Here is a 16,121-nt window from a genome sequence, read left to right on the forward strand (position 1 = left end):
ACTCTATGCAGTACTTTTTACATAAATAGGAAAAAGCCTTCTTTAGAAAGAATAAGAATTAAGAGCTTTCCAGTGTCATAGCTCACATAAAATTAAAAAAAACAAAGTCATGCTCAAATATTCCTCAGACACAGCAAACCTAAATAGTATTTAGTAAAAATAAAATGTATGCAATATTTTGGGAACTGAATGTGAGATAAAAGCTTTAAACTAAAACAGGAAGAAAGTTTTGTTTCAAACCCAGCACTTTTTATACACAAGCTAGCACAAGAAAGGGCTAAAAACACTGCTTTAGGAATGGCCGTTTACTCTTGGCATGAAGCATAGCTTACCCTTTTTTAAATAACAGTGAATTTGTAATACAGCATTTACAAAACATGGATCAATTTATTATTCAAATTGTTAGTGTTGTCAATCTCATAATTTAGCAGACGTGGAACTGAGGTATACCTTGTTGAGGGAGGTTAAAGTAATGCTTGGAAGCCTCTTTGCTATATCCCACTTGATTACTTTTGTTTATGTACATATAACAGCAGCACACTAAACATTCACAAGCTGTGTCATATTGCCATTACAATAGTCATTTATATAAACACAACAGCAAATGCAATAAAAACAAGTTACCCTTTTTTTAAATCTGAAATGAAATGTTTGATTTAAAAAAAATAGCAGTAGTTCATTTAAGGAATTAGTCTCTTCTGACAGATATTAAGAAATCTGATGTCAGTTTTTAAAACACTTGATTAGCCGGGATAGGTCCATATTCTTCATTTAAGATCCTTAACAATATTTTGCCACTTCTCAGGTCAAATGTCCTTCAGGACGGGAATGCAGTAAAGTCTCATGTATTCATGTTTGGAAAAAAAGTCTCCTTATTGACATTCCCAAAAAACTTACCACTCCTCATTTCACACAGAAAGTAACAACCGTAAGCAGTCTCATTAGCTTTAGCAGCTCCAGTTCAGAGTCCTGTTGGTCAGAATGCATAACCAGTGCAACTATCATAGACTGGATTCTTTGGGAGGAAAGTCAACATTTGTCACCATTGTGACCACTGTCACAATGTCCTCTGTTGTTATAATGTTAGTCAGTCTTTGCATCTGAATAATCCGTTCTTCTACGCAACCAGCTGATAACCTGGCTTCTGCATCATGATCCCAACATTCTTCTATTGTTTCACAGAGCATTGCCATTCCCTAAAAGAAAAAGTAATATACAAGTGGAGCTGGTAACTGAGTTGTCTTATACCTTCATTATAAGGCCCTGTTTTCAGTTAAACCACTCAAGCTGAAATTTTTGATGCCAGTTGTCTGCCGCAGATTTTTTTTTGGGGGGGGGGGGGGGGAAGTTTCAGCTAAATCAGTTCAACTGATTCAGAATGAAGATGGACAAATCAACATATTTTGCCTATGTTCAATAAATCTTACATCTGAGAGGTTCTATGTTTTGAAGCAGGCACTTAAATTGGGCAAGGGGGGGGTCACACACCTTCACTAGAAGTTTTGTGAATTTAACTGAAAGCCTCTAACAAAGATTGTCTACACTGAGTATGCTCCATCCCCTCACAGCTCCTATACGTCAAATGGATAGAACATCCTCAGAGTGACTAAGCAGAACTTTTCCTCCAATTCCTGCACCCTGAGAGCTGCTGTGACACCAAAATAGTGCAAAGAGACTGTTTTTCCCATGCTCTCAATGCTCCTTCTGCTGGTGCAGCATGGAGAAGTAACCAACCTGAATGGAATGCAGAGAGGTGAGAAGGGTAGGATACAGGCCAGAAGGAGGCACAAGTGTAGAAAGATGACTGGGTGGAAAAGTCTTGTAATCAACAATCTCTTCTCCAGAATCTGAAACACACCCCAGGACACCTGGGTCTCAACATTTCCATGCTGTCTAGCAAATAGCTGCAACATCCACTGACAAAAGCATGTGTTTCACCCTCTGTGTTCCAGCCACTACAGGAGGATAACAACCTAGTCCTGCTACCAGTTACTCTTAGCTAATGTGGCACGAGATCTGTGCTATGAATCTAAAGGTCCCAACCCTGCTGAACCACCATGCGGAGGTTCATCTGGTTCTGAATGATCACGTTTTTTTTCAGGAAGTTACATGACAAAAAGCTACATTAAAAGAATGTTAAGGGTGGCAAAGTCAGGAACTCAGAAGTTAAGAAATGCCAGAACTGAGGTTTGTCCATGCCTTATTCGCATCAAAGCACTTAAATCCTGCCCTGAGTACAGAATTATTGATACTCAATATACATATAGCAACTTTGCCACCTTAAAATATAATGAGATCTCTAAGAACTACTGGTCCTGTTCAAAATTTGAACGAAATAACTCCAAGAAAAATAAAGGTACAAGCCAGGGTATTAATAGTCAGGCAGTGGATTCATGCTTAATTCCATGCTGACTTGAAAATACTCTAGCCTGCTATTAGGGAGCAGCGTGTTGTGAGAGGTGCTGATTTTTAAGAGACAAAAAAAAGTCACAATATTCAGAATTCTGAAGACATGCCACTTTTCCTAAAGTAGTGGCATCACTCAACATCTAGCCCAAACCCAAACGTAGGCAATTCGTTCTGCCCACCTAAATTATCCTTGAAGTTTCAGGGACTCTTTACCTTTCTGAGATTGTTACTGTGTTATTAAAGTCAGCTACCAAATTACCCCCCGAAAGGTGGCATCATTTCAGTAATGAGTGAAGGGGATAAATACGCATCTTTATATGAAACAACAACAGAACTGCTTAGGACTAAAACTGAAGAGTCACTTCACCCACCAAGGAAGTTTAAAACTTTTATGAAGTACTTTGGAATCCTTTGGTATGAGCGCTGCATTTAAAAACAAAGTACTATAAAACATGTTAGTATACAGTTTTAATTTTTCAGCAGAGCTAATTATATAAAAATACTGTATCAGAAGAAAAATGTCCACAGATAAGAATTAAATATAATTTCATGAAAGTTTTACAGTTAAAGCACTGTAACAGGTCAGGAATTAGCTCGGTTCCAGCTCCCGAGCGCCCTCTGCAGGCCAGTGATCCGCCTTCCAGCTACTTGCCCCCGTGTCCCTCCCAGGACCCTGGTGCCCCTTTAACTGGGTCTCCCCCTCCCAGGAGAACCCCCACCCCACTATCCCCACTTTGCCTCAGTGTTGGCTACTGCCCAGTCTCCATCTAGCCCCCGTTCACTGGGGCAGACTGCAGTATCCACCACTCATCATCGGCAAAAGGGGTTTGGACCTGCTGCCTTGGCCTACCCCTGGGTTGCCCTCTGCAACCCCCAGTACCTTTTGGCCTATAGCTAGGCTGCAGCCTGGGGCTTTCCAGGCTGGAGCTCCCCAGCCTTTCCCCAGCCCTGCTCCACTCAGGTACCTCTTGTCTAGCTCCCTGCAGCCAGGCCCATCTCCCTCTAGAGCTAGAGAGAGACTGCCTGGGCTTCTGGCTTCCCTGGCCTTCTTATGAGGCCCTGGGCTCAGTTTGGGGCATGGCCCCAGCTGCAGCCATGGCCCCAGCTGCAGCCACTTCCCCAATCAGCCCAGCCTAAAGGCTGCTTTCTCAAGCCACAGCCCCTTCCCAGGGCTGTTTTTAATCCCTTCAGGGCAGGAGCAGGGGTCCACCCTGCTACAGCACAATAATACTTTCAGAACTTGGTTATTTTACTACTTACAGCATGTTTCTGCCAGCACTCTCTTAAAACAGGCCTCTTCTTTTTGTGCACTACAACTTCCTGCATGTCTTCAAGGGATGGATGCTGGCCAATTTCCTCTTCAAATGGCAACATGTACTCATCCACTGGTCCTATATTTAAGGATAAAATAAATTTTGCTTTTCAGACAATTGGTACACCACAAATTTAATAAGTATGTCAAAATATTGTACAGCCATTTACTCACTAGTGCCATTAAAACTCATATGATGCCAAAGTGAAAAGCCTGAGAAGCAATGGATGCTAGACTACATATCAAGAGGGTGGCCATGTTCTTAAAAAAAACTACCCTTCAACTCATTAAGTTACATTAATAGTAACTTATCCCCTTCAAGCTGACAGCAAAGGGCAACTAGATTGTAAAAAGATATCCAGGAAAAAAAGAACAGTGACAACAAAAGCTCAGAATAAAGAAAGGTGCAAAAACAAGTTGTAATGCAACCTCTGTAGGCCCACCACCAAAATTCAGAGCCTAGACTACGAGCATTTGGCCGGTACACTATATCAGCAAAGTGTTTCTAGTGTGGACGCAGCTTATATGGAGCCTATTCTAGTCTATCCTCTCCCCTCCCACAATGAAACAAGGGCATTCTTACCAGTGTAGCTAGGTCTACCCTAGGGACTTTTGGAAGCACAACTGTCGGTCAGGGATCATACCTTTTCACACACCTAACTAACATAGGTATGGCAGTAGAAGTCTGCAGTATACAAATGAACTTGGCATTACACGGAGTACAAGTAGCAATGCCTACAGTTAGGGTTGGCCAACACTTCCCATTTTAAGACCTTGTTTCCATTTACTTATGCTGCTAAAAATGAAATAGTTTTCTAGTCCTAATTTTCAAGCTGTCGAAAAAATTTCCTGTTCCAAATACTGACAAAATCATAATCACAAATTTTCACAAACCAAAAAGCAAAACAACAACAAAAACCCTACCATCCTGGTCTGAGTCCATCAAAAAGTTTGAAAGATTACAAAATTATAAAACCCATTCTGATTAACTTAAAATAATGATTAGCTTAAATTTTGAAATAAAGTTATATTGAACCCCAAAACTGGAATTCTTTAGAAAACATCAAAAGATAAAATAAGTTTCAAAATTCTTTTCAAAATGTCTTCAAGGTGAAAATTTTGTTGAAACCCACTTTTTTCTCTTAAAAGTTTTGGTTTGGAAAAAGCTGCATTCTTTGACAAAGCATTGTGTCAAAAAATTGCCTGAACAACTCAACTTATAACTTTGCCAAATTTATATCATTCAGGCTGAATTTGTCTATATCAAGTGTCTGTCTCTGGCTAAATTTTTTGAGGAAAATTTCAGCAAAAACAGGTTAGCCATTTCTGAGAACAAGATTAGAAAAAAATACGTTTTCCTTTGGAACAGTGTCTTGATATTTGACCGGGGGGGCTGGGGGAGGAGGAGGAGGATAGCCATGCTTTCAGGAATATACTTTCTGCTCATCTTTTAAAAAAACAAAAAACATTTATCCAAATAATCGAGACTTAGAATCTGGTTAGTAAATTCTCTGAACACTGTCTGTACCGAGAATGCTCCAGTCCCTCAACTCTTACATTTGATTAGACTGTGCATGCAATGCAATGATTAAGCATACTCCATCCTAGGGTGCACGATTTGTTCCTTGTATGTATTGAAGTCACTTCTGATGACTTTTTAGAAAAAAAAAGATTTATTATTAACTGGGTACTACCATAAAACAAATATCTGTCTGGAAAGCATCCTGCACACGAGAAAGAAGTTTCTCTGGCTCAAAGTTCTTACAATATATGAAGGATGGACAGATAGATGAATAGACAGTGGTTAGGAGGAATTCTAACTTAAATTAAGGAAGCACCAATTCACTCCATAATAAAGGCTGAGAAATTTTGCACGTAAGAGCAGGAATTCTCTGCTACATATGAAAATTACACCCTTTCCTCTCCAAAGTTACATCACTTACTGAGTAAACAATGAATTTTGTGAGAATTCAGAAGTACATTGGTTAGTTTATGAATTAAAATTAATTTAAAAAATAGGTTAAGAAATTTGGCACCCTATGTCAGACCTTTATTTTGTTCCCCTAGTATCTTAATAGAAGAACACTGACTCTTCAAACTTCCCATATAATTAAAACTTGCTGAAATCTTCTGGATAAGTTACATTTGAAAAAAAAATAGATTCAATGGACACTTTTTGGTGTTTCTTCATAACTGAAAGTTCCTGCTTCAGGTTAAGCTGAAGGATAATTTTCAAGGAGTTACAAGAACTGCCCTCTTCAAAAATAGCTGCTGTCTCTTATTGCCATTCATCTGCTCCTCAATGTTCCCCTCTGACTCCTGACAGCATTAAGGGAATACCATCTTCCTTGCAAGGAGCTTGGCTTCATTCCTATTTTCAATAAAACAGGCAGTGGCCATTTGGAGAGGGCAATTCTTCATAAGTTTCTCTGAAGAAAATTTCATGCACCAGTGTACACTGGAGGGACAAGCTTTCCATTATGGAAAACAAACAAACAAACAAAAAGGTTAAATTTAATCCTAAATATTTTTCTTTACAAAAACCACTTGTTGCCCCTTACCTAGTCAGAGGACAAAATGGTGCAAAAGGGCAAGAGCCAGCACAAAGTGTGCACAGAGGAACAGAAGGGTGCAGGAGGGAAAAAGTTAGAATTTGTACACAATGGACTGTGGAGAAGACAAGAGGGAGGGGGAACATGTGTGCACAAGGAAAGGTAGGGAACAGGAGGAGTGAGGGGGGAAACTGCGGTGTTCAGCAGCTGCTTTGTGCTGGTCTGGCAATATAAAGCAGCTGTAAACCCCCGTTTAACTAGCCAGCATGATCTGGCTGCTTTATGCCCCTGCTAAGGGGCATAAAATAGCCGGAGAGTACTGTGATTTATTAGAAATATCACATGGGAGATTCTCCTTGAATTTATTGTTTAGGGTTCATGTATGCTTTAAAAAAAGAAATTCAGACAAAAGATATGTTAAAATGATTTATTAAGACTGAGATACATATAAGTAATTTAGGGTAATACATATTACAGGGATGTTGCATGTATCCTACAAAAGCAACCATTTTAAGCCTGGGAAATTCAGAGCTTAAAAGAAAAAAAGAAAAGAAAAAAAAAAAGACAACGAAAGACATACACACAACTCCCGCTTCCCCCCAACCCCTGAGCAGATTCAAAGTTTTAAATACTGCAGTATCAACTATGTATTTTTATAAATTAAACATTTTGCTTACCATCTGACGCAGTACATCGGGATGCCAGTTCCCACAGGACTAATCCCATGGCATACATATCTATTCTCAGAAATGCATCCCTTTGGAAGTTTATCGCACCTTCTAATACTTCTGGAGCCATATACCTTCGTGTACCAACCTTTTAAAGATATTCAAGCATACAGTGTTACTGCACTAAATTGTTTATTTCAAGATAAGCAAAAAGACAGATTGACCTTACTGTACAATTCTCTCTCCCCCACCCCCCATTTAAATAAAAAAAACCAAACCAAACCAAAAAAAAAGTTGTAGTCACTGCCTTTACTTTGGACTCAATCCAGCAAGGTGCTGCATGCCCTCAACTCCCTTAGAGTTGAGAGGTTAAGGATGCTCAATACCTTGACAGTTTGGGCCCCCACAGTGGATTTCCAGAATGCATAAAAGTCTGCATGTATATTTATAAATAATTTAACATTAATTTTCCTTCAGCAGACCTGGTCTTTTCCTCCCCTCCCCTGTATCTTATTTTCTTCCTGGTTGCTGGAAGACCATCATTTCCTCCGCTATTAATATTAAAGGTGTCACACACAGATTCCTGTAAGTAAATTCTCCAAGGCAGTTGACACTGAAGAAAGGAAGATCTTCAGATAGAATTATATTAGTTGGCCGTGATCAACTATGAAATTGAAACATCACATCAAGTAATTTACTGAATTAGACCTAGAAGAAAGCTACATTTCTTCCGGTTAAAATTCATTTAGTACAAAGGGCCAAGACAAGGCACCATTCACAACTTAAGTCCTTTCCACAATACTTTTGTCATGAGTTTTAATTGGCTGAGATTGTGAAGGCCTTAAACACAACATGAGGGCATTTCTGTGCCTGTAACATAATACCTTTTGAACACTGTATCTGATCCATTTCAAAATTTCAGTTAACGTTCTATGCATCAATAGCTGGAATCCTACTAATTGTAGGGGAAACTAGAAAATCAAAAGGGGGCACACATATGAAGCCTCTGCCATCTGTTTAGCAAAACCATAGCTTAAGGACTTCTAATTGTCTATGGTTGATGGCACCATTAATGCCTTCCAGAAGGAAGTGCTCAGCCCCCCAGCACAGGAAAAAGAATGAGGGATCCTGACATGGGTGCAAGTATGGGGGACAGATAAAGCCTCCAGCATGGCAGAGAGAATGGGGGACCCTGGAATGGAGGACACACATACCTGGATGGGAGGATATTGGGGGAACTGCAGGGTATCCCAGACTTAGAGGGGGATGGGTAGGTGGCACACAAAGTGGGGGAGGTGTTGGAGAGATGCAAAGAGCTCATTTGTGCAATAAGCTCAGCCTACAGATGCAGCCAAGTGTGTGACCACCTTGTAAATAAATACCTTCCAAGCTACAAACTTAAATATAAGCATTGTTAGTATCTAATTTATGTAAATCAATTACCTGTCCATGTGTGTCACCTGCAGACTTTCCAGCCTCAAACTTTAAAGCTAGACCAAAATCAGCAATACAAGCTGTAAGGTTGTTTTTCAACAGCACATTCTTGCTTTTGATGTCCCTTCAAATTAAGGGGGGGAAAAATTACCCAAATTATACAACATCTAAAAGGTCTAAGAATAAAAGTATTAATGTAACAAAACAAAGGATCTTGCAGATGCATAATAATTTGAAAACATAATTAAGGTCTAAGAGTATATTTAAACAGCATTAAAGGGATGATGATAAAAGCTAAGAGACGATGTTAAGTGTGGCAGTCCATCCTTAAAATCATGCTGTTTAAATATTTTTAAAAGTGATAAATTAAAAAACGGAGTATAGTACATTCTTTAATTATGAATTTATTGTCTTTCTGGTTTAAGAAAACCTTATTTGTAAAATAAGTAAATCTGATGTAGAAGTATCAGTATAAACAGGACAGAATGTACTTACTGGTCACTGACTTTTAAAAATGGAATTGTGCTTCAAATTCAGCCTATTCCTGCCACATGAATGGGAAAAGGAGAGAACCCCTTGAGCAGAGATAAAGACCTTTAAAGTTTTTCTGATAAGGGGACCAATAGCCCAAATAAGTAAAAGAAAATTCTTGTTCCATCTTCCACTCAATTTTCAGAGGGTTCTTCCCAAAAAATCATGACCTTCATCTTATTGAAAACTAGGTCTGGAGAATTACAAAAAAGAAAAACGAGGTACTCGGCACAGGCCTTTTGTGGTTTTATCACAAACTCATGTAATAGGCACATAACACCAAGATAGATCTACCCGAAATGTGTGGTGTAGAGAAATGCTCTTCTTTAAAAACATCTACCATACCATTAACACTTTAATTTAAAGAAAAGGTGCTATATGGCATCTCTGGCATACTCCAATAAGAACAGGAGTTCCTACCCCATATTGCTCTGGTGTAGAACCTCCAAAATATATCACAGTCTTAGATTGGTACCTATCCTCCTTAATTTCACCCAAAGTTTGTCTCAGTTAATAGACTCAAATGCCATCTTTAAATCTATGAAAGCAGCATATAATTTAGTACCCCTTAACCACAGTATATTTATAAATCATTTAAGAAAAATAATCAATTGTGGCTCTATCCACCCTAAAGGGGGGAGGGATAGCTCAGTGGTTTGAGCATTGGCCTGCTAAACCCAGGGTTGTGAGTTCAATCCTTGAGGAGGCCACTTAGGGATCTGGGGCAAAAACTGGTCCTGCTAGTGAAGGCAGGGGGGCTGGACTCGATGACCTTTCAAGACCCCTTCCAGTTCTAGGAGATTGGTATATCTCCAATTTTTTTTTTAATTTTTTTATTTTTTGTATAGTAAATTAGCCTCTGAAGCCCATTTCAACTTTAGATAGTAAGAATCTGGAGTAAGTTTTCCTTGCCACATCTAACAGACTAATAGAGTGAATGAAGCAGGATTCTTTGTCCTCTTTTTAAAAAATAGGAACTATAATACTAGACTTCCACCCAGCTGGAATCCATTCAAGATGATTAATGACAGTAAATAATTTAGCCAAGACTGGAGATTACCAATCAAGAGTCTCCTGAATAACTTCATCAGGGGAAAAAAAGTCTTCCCCTGGACTTTTTTCCATTGTTGGGCTAAAAATAAATGACTGGATTTAATTGTGCGTTACTGAAGGACAGAGTGATAAGTTTAGGGGTCTAGTATAGGAGTGGGTGGGTGAGGTTCTATGGCCTGTGATGTACAGTGGTGAGACCAGATGATCACAGGGATCCCTTTTGGCCTTAAATGCCTAAGAGCCTATAAATCAAAGAAGGGATTTCTCATTGCACCAACTATAGAAGAATTAGGGTTAAAAAAAATTGTTGGAATGTGCTATCCAGGCTTCATCATTAATATGGGGTTCCTCATCTGGAGTATATCTACCAAGGCCTGAGGCCACCATGTTCCAAAACACGGAATAATTTTCAGCTTTAGCTACTGCTTCAAAATTGTTACATAAGGATCTCAGATATTCTTGGCTTTCATTACATAATAAACCTCAATATCTTATTCTGGCAGCTACTAACTTCTGAAGTAAATTAGGAGAGGGATCTTATTAACTATATGTGCAACAGTAGACTTTTCCTTCACACAGTCCACGTCAAACCAAAGTGCGCTTAGCTTTGAAAGCATTTCTGGGATAATTAAAACCAAAGTCTACTTGTTTAGAGAAATGTGGCAGTAAGGACTTGACCAGCAATTCATGAGATTCACAAATTTGAGAAGAATTCTCAAACTTAATAATTATGTCTCTGAAAAAATTTAACATCAGTCCTCCAATCTCCTAGATAATTTGTCATCAATGGTTGGAGTCCATTTTAGTCTTTTACAACCACATTGTTCCAAAGGGAGTAATTAAGGCATCATCATCCATCAGAAATAAAAACTCTCTCCAAAAAGGGCACATCATTCATAATTATAGAGAGGTTGGCAGTCACTATCTGGGCAAGAAAATTTACATAAATCCCTAAAGGAGGATCAATTATATAATCAATACTACTAGAACCATTTGATGAAATACAGGTTAACTGTCCACCTCTTTCTGCCACACTTTTTTTCCATTTACAGGTATCAGATTAAACTTGTATAACAAAACCTTTAATTTTTGACCAGTATGTTAACCACCTGATCTCTAGAGCTGAGAGGGAAGTTCAAAAATCTCCTCAGTGTTTACTTCCCCTGATACTGAGTTTGTTGGAGGACCTATTGGAGCATTGAAATCTCCCAAAATTAGACAAACTATATCAATTTGCTCATCCAGGCACTCCCACAATTACTCCAATAAGAGGAGGAGAATGAGGGGAAAAGAATATTTAATACTATAATTTGGAGATCAGGAAAAAACTAAAATACAGCCTGAATGCCCTGACAATTTGATTCCAAAGGTAAAACCCGGGATTTCAGGCATAAGGAAACTAAGGTTGCAGGTACTCCAGATGTATGACCCCTTACTAACAATCAATTTCTCCCTTGAAGAAAGGATTCAAACCCAAGAAAGATTATGATTTCAGATTCACTAACCATGTTTCTTGTTAAAATAAATCAATTCAAAGGTTTCCAAAAATTTAAAAAACTCCATATCATTCATCTTATTTTTATAACCACAAATTCCAGGATAAAATATGTAAATTGTTCTGGCAAAAGCTCTCCCTGGGTAAAGGGAAAGAAATTGGACAATCCAGTCAAACATAAGAAACAGACCCAACAGCCTCACTATAAGCATTTGATTAATCTCCAAATACCACTGTATTCTAAAGAGTAATCTATGTGGGAGATTTTGAATGTAAAGGAAGTCTATCTCAAGGCTCCCATGAAAAACCAACCCTATTTCGGGGAAGGGGAATTGTAAAGCTCATGGGACTAGAAAAGACTGGAGGGTCAAACTTAGGCAATTCAGTTAAATAAATAGTACAAAAAAGTTCTAGAAAGTAGTTGAGGAAATGTTGATGTAAAATCCTGAGATATATTCTCATAAGATAAATAAGAACCAGACTCTTCTAGTAGATCCAAAAAATTATACCTTATATTTTTGAGAATGTCCTGTAGAGCAAGGCTCTCAAGAGTGTTTTCTACTCTAGAGATGAAGACACCTCAGAGCTTTAGCTGTTTCCTCAAATTCCAAATTCTAGAACCCATGTACCAATAAAAAAAAAAAATCCATCTCCCACCTCGTGCGCATTTCAAAAATAAAGGTGCCCTATGTGCCTTATAAACTTAAGAGTTAAATAGTAAATACGAAATGAACCATATCAATTTATAACTGATTTAGATCAATATCTGTAAGGAGCTGTCTCTCTGAATATATTCCCCCCTGAAAAAACTTCAAATCAACACGGGGCCCATTTATATAGAGTATCAGAGGGCCAACTTTTTGGCATTTTCCAATACTGACATATTTGGAGGATTTCTAAGGGATGGGGAATTCTACTTGGAAGTATTTAAATCAAGAAACAGGATTTCTGAAACCTCAGAGATCCTGCGTATGATAAAGCAAGAGGACGACGATGACAAAAAGGTGGTGTCAATTTCTCTTAGTTTAGCCTTAACTCACTAATAAAGCTCTGTATATTCCCACCATCAATATGAGAGAAATTATCTATAACTTTAGGTTCTTCCTTCTCCAGATCTGAATTAGTAGTGGGGGGCATCTAGCTTGCCTGTTAGACCAATCCTCTCATAATCCACCCAACAGAATTTTTAATTCAAAGAGCTCTTAATACCCACTAATGCCTCCATAAGAGGTTTCAACAAAGAAAACCAATGGGAACTGTGAATAAGTAAAAGAAAGATGGCCATAATCCACCAAGTCTGATGATACAGGTTCACAGATATTGCTCCTGCTATTCACAAGTTCTAAATTTGTAAGATCCTTATCTATAAGTTCCTTAGTCAATAAGATACTTCCAGGGGTTTCCTTCCCTCAGAATTCAAAGTAACAAGAGAATCAGAACTTATGTGAGCCAAACCCCAGATAGAGAGTAGGGGAGTTTGCTTCTAAGAGAAGTCAGTTAATTTACACTGCAATAGACGAGGATACCCAGGACAATCCGGGGGTGGCTGGGTGAGGGACAGTGAGAAGGAGCGCAGACCATCTTCAAGGGGAATGCTTACATGCTTTTAAATTTCTCAAGTTTGGGGGAAGTGTGGAATAGAGCTCACAGTCTTTAGGGCCATTCCGTTAATCCCAAAAGAGCAGAAGAAAAAGCTCCTTCCCAGCTCATTCACCAATAAGCGATCACTACAGTGATACTGCAACTCCCTACAGAGGGGAGAGGGTGAGCTCCTCTCCAAAACAATCAACGCCTTCAACTTAAAAGTTCTATTTAAGCCTCACAAACTCCTACCAAGGAGGAATGATTCTACGTCAATCAGGCCTCAGTCCAACTTGGATGATATGACCGCTTTCAGAGTGGTTCACTTAATCCACCACTTGTTACAAGTCTCCAGATTCTCCAAGATTACAGAGCAATATCACCATATAGAGAAAATTGCTGCTTATTCACTCAGCAGCAGACTCCCAGCAGCTCCCAGCACTACTCCCCATTTGGGTGGCCTAGACCTTTCAGATACTGCTCTCCCTGAGCCCCAATGGGCAGCTCTCTTCCTTCCCAGAACTGAGCTCAACAGTAACTACTTCTTCTCTCATTATACCACTTCCAAAGAAGTTTCACATTATACAATCAGAACTTATTGTAGCTGAAAAATCTGATGATTATCCAGACTGCACACCTGCTTATTATCCATACCGCCATCAATTCTGTAATGTTATCAGTAGTAAAACTTTGCCAAAAAGTAAACCAACATGATATGAAAACTCTTAGAAAGCAGGCATGCTGGACAGAGTGATAGTCAGAAAAGTAGTAAGGGCAGATGACTTTTAAAAAGATAAGCATGGTGGTATTTTGATCCATGTTCAATTTTTAGTTATGGGCTTTTACTGCCTGGGTCAACTGCAGCTAGGAGCACTGCAGCGGTAGCTCTGAACTCTGCAACAGAAGAGAATATCTTTCATTGATACAAGGGGTTACAATTCAGCAATCAGTTCTAAAGAGAGACCCATTTGCTTGTTCCAATTTGGAAGGATAGCAATGGGGACACAGGACTGATGATCAGCTCCTACGAACATAGAGGAACTCCAAGGGTGACATTTACTTGAGTATCTATTCACATTTTCTTTTATCGACATGCCTATTCAAAATCAAACTTATGAGAGGTACTGCTTATTTTGTTTGAAGGGTAAAAGTATGTTTGGGCTTGTGTAAACATGCATTTAGGTAATTTTAAGAACATTTTACAATATAGGTACAGATACTGATTACACCATGCTGATTAGCCGACTAGGGTCATTATTTAAATATGCAAAAATTGAAAATATATCACCACCGCCAACCATGATCACCAGAACATATCCTGTAAATCAACATATCTGGTTAGGTAGAGATATTTCTATTATCAGACCTTTTCCAGATTAATGATTTTTCAGAAAACTAGGAGCAAAAACAACCTTTGAAACTAAAAATTCTCATGCTTGCTCTCAGACTAGAAGTGGTGATTTTCATCTGAACATGGGAGCAGAATAAGGAGATATTTTTCTGTAATTAAAATATCAATTATAACACTATTAGGGTTAAAAAAAATTGGGCACACTGAATATAAATGCATGTTGTGCAAGGAGGTAGTAAAACATTGCCCTTTGTCCTCTTCAAGTATCCTTCTACTGCTTTTCTAGGAGTATTTGATTTGCAGGAAACTAACAGATTTCTTCCTTCCTCAAAACTCAGCCTCCTTTTCTTTACCTCTCTCTTTTTCAATGCTGCTATGACAGTCCTGGAACTTAATTTTTTATTTCTTCAAAATGGGAGCTGTTTAAAGAGAGAGAGATTCGTGTGCGTCTTTTCAAAAAGCACTCAGGCTATTGAAGGTAATAATTGTTAGAGTACTCGCAAACAAAACCCCCTGCTTCTGAAAAGGCTTCTGCATCCCACAGGCGATTGTTTCGGCATGTCCTTGCAGGCATCTAAGTTGCTTTTGGCATCTTAAAAAGGCTAAACTTTTTAACAGAAAAAAAATCACAACTTCAAAACAGCACATCCACTGAAGATAACGGGAAACAATCTTATAAGGAAGAGAGACAGACTGAAGGGACAAGGTTAATTGTATTTGTCAACAAATTCCCACAAAGTTTTGAAAATACAAGTATTTGCATACTAGTTTTATTTTTCCATTCTTCTTTGGGGACTGTCACCTTGTTGTGGTGAAGGGGCTTGCATGTTCCAATGATCCTCAGAGCTAAGTTGCTGGGAGCTTCATGTTCCTGGTAGGGTCTCCCAAGGCGAACAGGTCTGAGGGAGATCCCAGACAAAGCACAGTCCAATTCCCCCAAGTCCTCAACAGTAGATCAGGTGGAAGAAGGTCCTTGGATCTCAATGGCCGTGAAAGCGGATGAAGGCTGCAGCAAATGGAGATCTCCAATCATCCCGGACTTTCCCTGCCACCGGGTCCCACTTGTCATGATCATGTGGTCGTTGTAGCCGCACCAGCTTCTCCACGTTAAAGGAAGTCATGCGCAGGCTTCTACCACGGGAAATAAGATCTTTCCAATCTTCCAAGCCCTGCGGCGATGGACTAGTGGTGACGGGGACAGGATTAGTGAATCTGGCAATCCCTATCCACGAATCTGCACATAGGCGGCGATAGTTAGATGGTCGTCTGGCACCTGGACTGAGACAGGGGTGCAATTCGGCAGCTACTATTGCAACTGAGAAGTCCTCTTTAGGATCCCCTCTGCTACCCCACATGGTGAGAGGGTTAGAAAAGTTGCCCTAAACCTAGGCTGTCTCATACACTGCTGGCTGGATTACTGTATCCAATGGGATCACTCTGTCTGTGAAGCTATAAAAAGACTGACTTTTGCTACTTTGTTATCCTCAGGGTGCGAACATTCAAAGATAACGTACAGCTGGAAGGAACTGCTATTGTCACCAGGGAACTTGTGAGATATTACATCAACATCACTGCCCTCAGTGAGACAAGGCACCCAGATGAAGGTCAACTGAGAGAAGGTGGAGGCTACACCTTTTTCTGGAAAGGAAAATCTGCAGAGTACAGGCACATTCATAGTGTCGGTTTTGCAATCAGGAATAAAATTTGTCAATCAGCTTATAAAATTTCGTGTAGG

At 39.2% G+C, this 16,121-nt stretch overlaps 1 protein-coding gene across 1 annotated transcript in view; it reads right to left on the reverse strand.

Annotated features, from left to right (window-relative positions):
- Nucleotides 1-367: 367 nt before the first annotated feature.
- ACVR2A (activin A receptor type 2A) overlaps nt 368-16,121 on the reverse strand; it is a 108,207-nt gene continuing 92,453 nt past the window's right edge. The window contains exons 8-11 of the mRNA XM_039494326.1: nt 8,385-8,499; nt 6,951-7,089; nt 3,670-3,800; nt 368-1,196 (exon numbers count right to left, since the gene is read on the reverse strand). Of these exons, the coding sequence (XP_039350260.1) occupies nt 1,002-1,196; nt 3,670-3,800; nt 6,951-7,089; nt 8,385-8,499 (580 nt within the window). The 3' untranslated portion in view covers nt 368-1,001. The remainder of the gene's footprint in view (nt 1,197-3,669; nt 3,801-6,950; nt 7,090-8,384; nt 8,500-16,121) is intronic.

This window comes from Mauremys reevesii, linkage group 11 (genome assembly GCF_016161935.1).
Source record: "Mauremys reevesii isolate NIE-2019 linkage group 11, ASM1616193v1, whole genome shotgun sequence".
NCBI classification, from domain to species: Eukaryota; Metazoa; Chordata; order Testudines; family Geoemydidae; genus Mauremys; species Mauremys reevesii.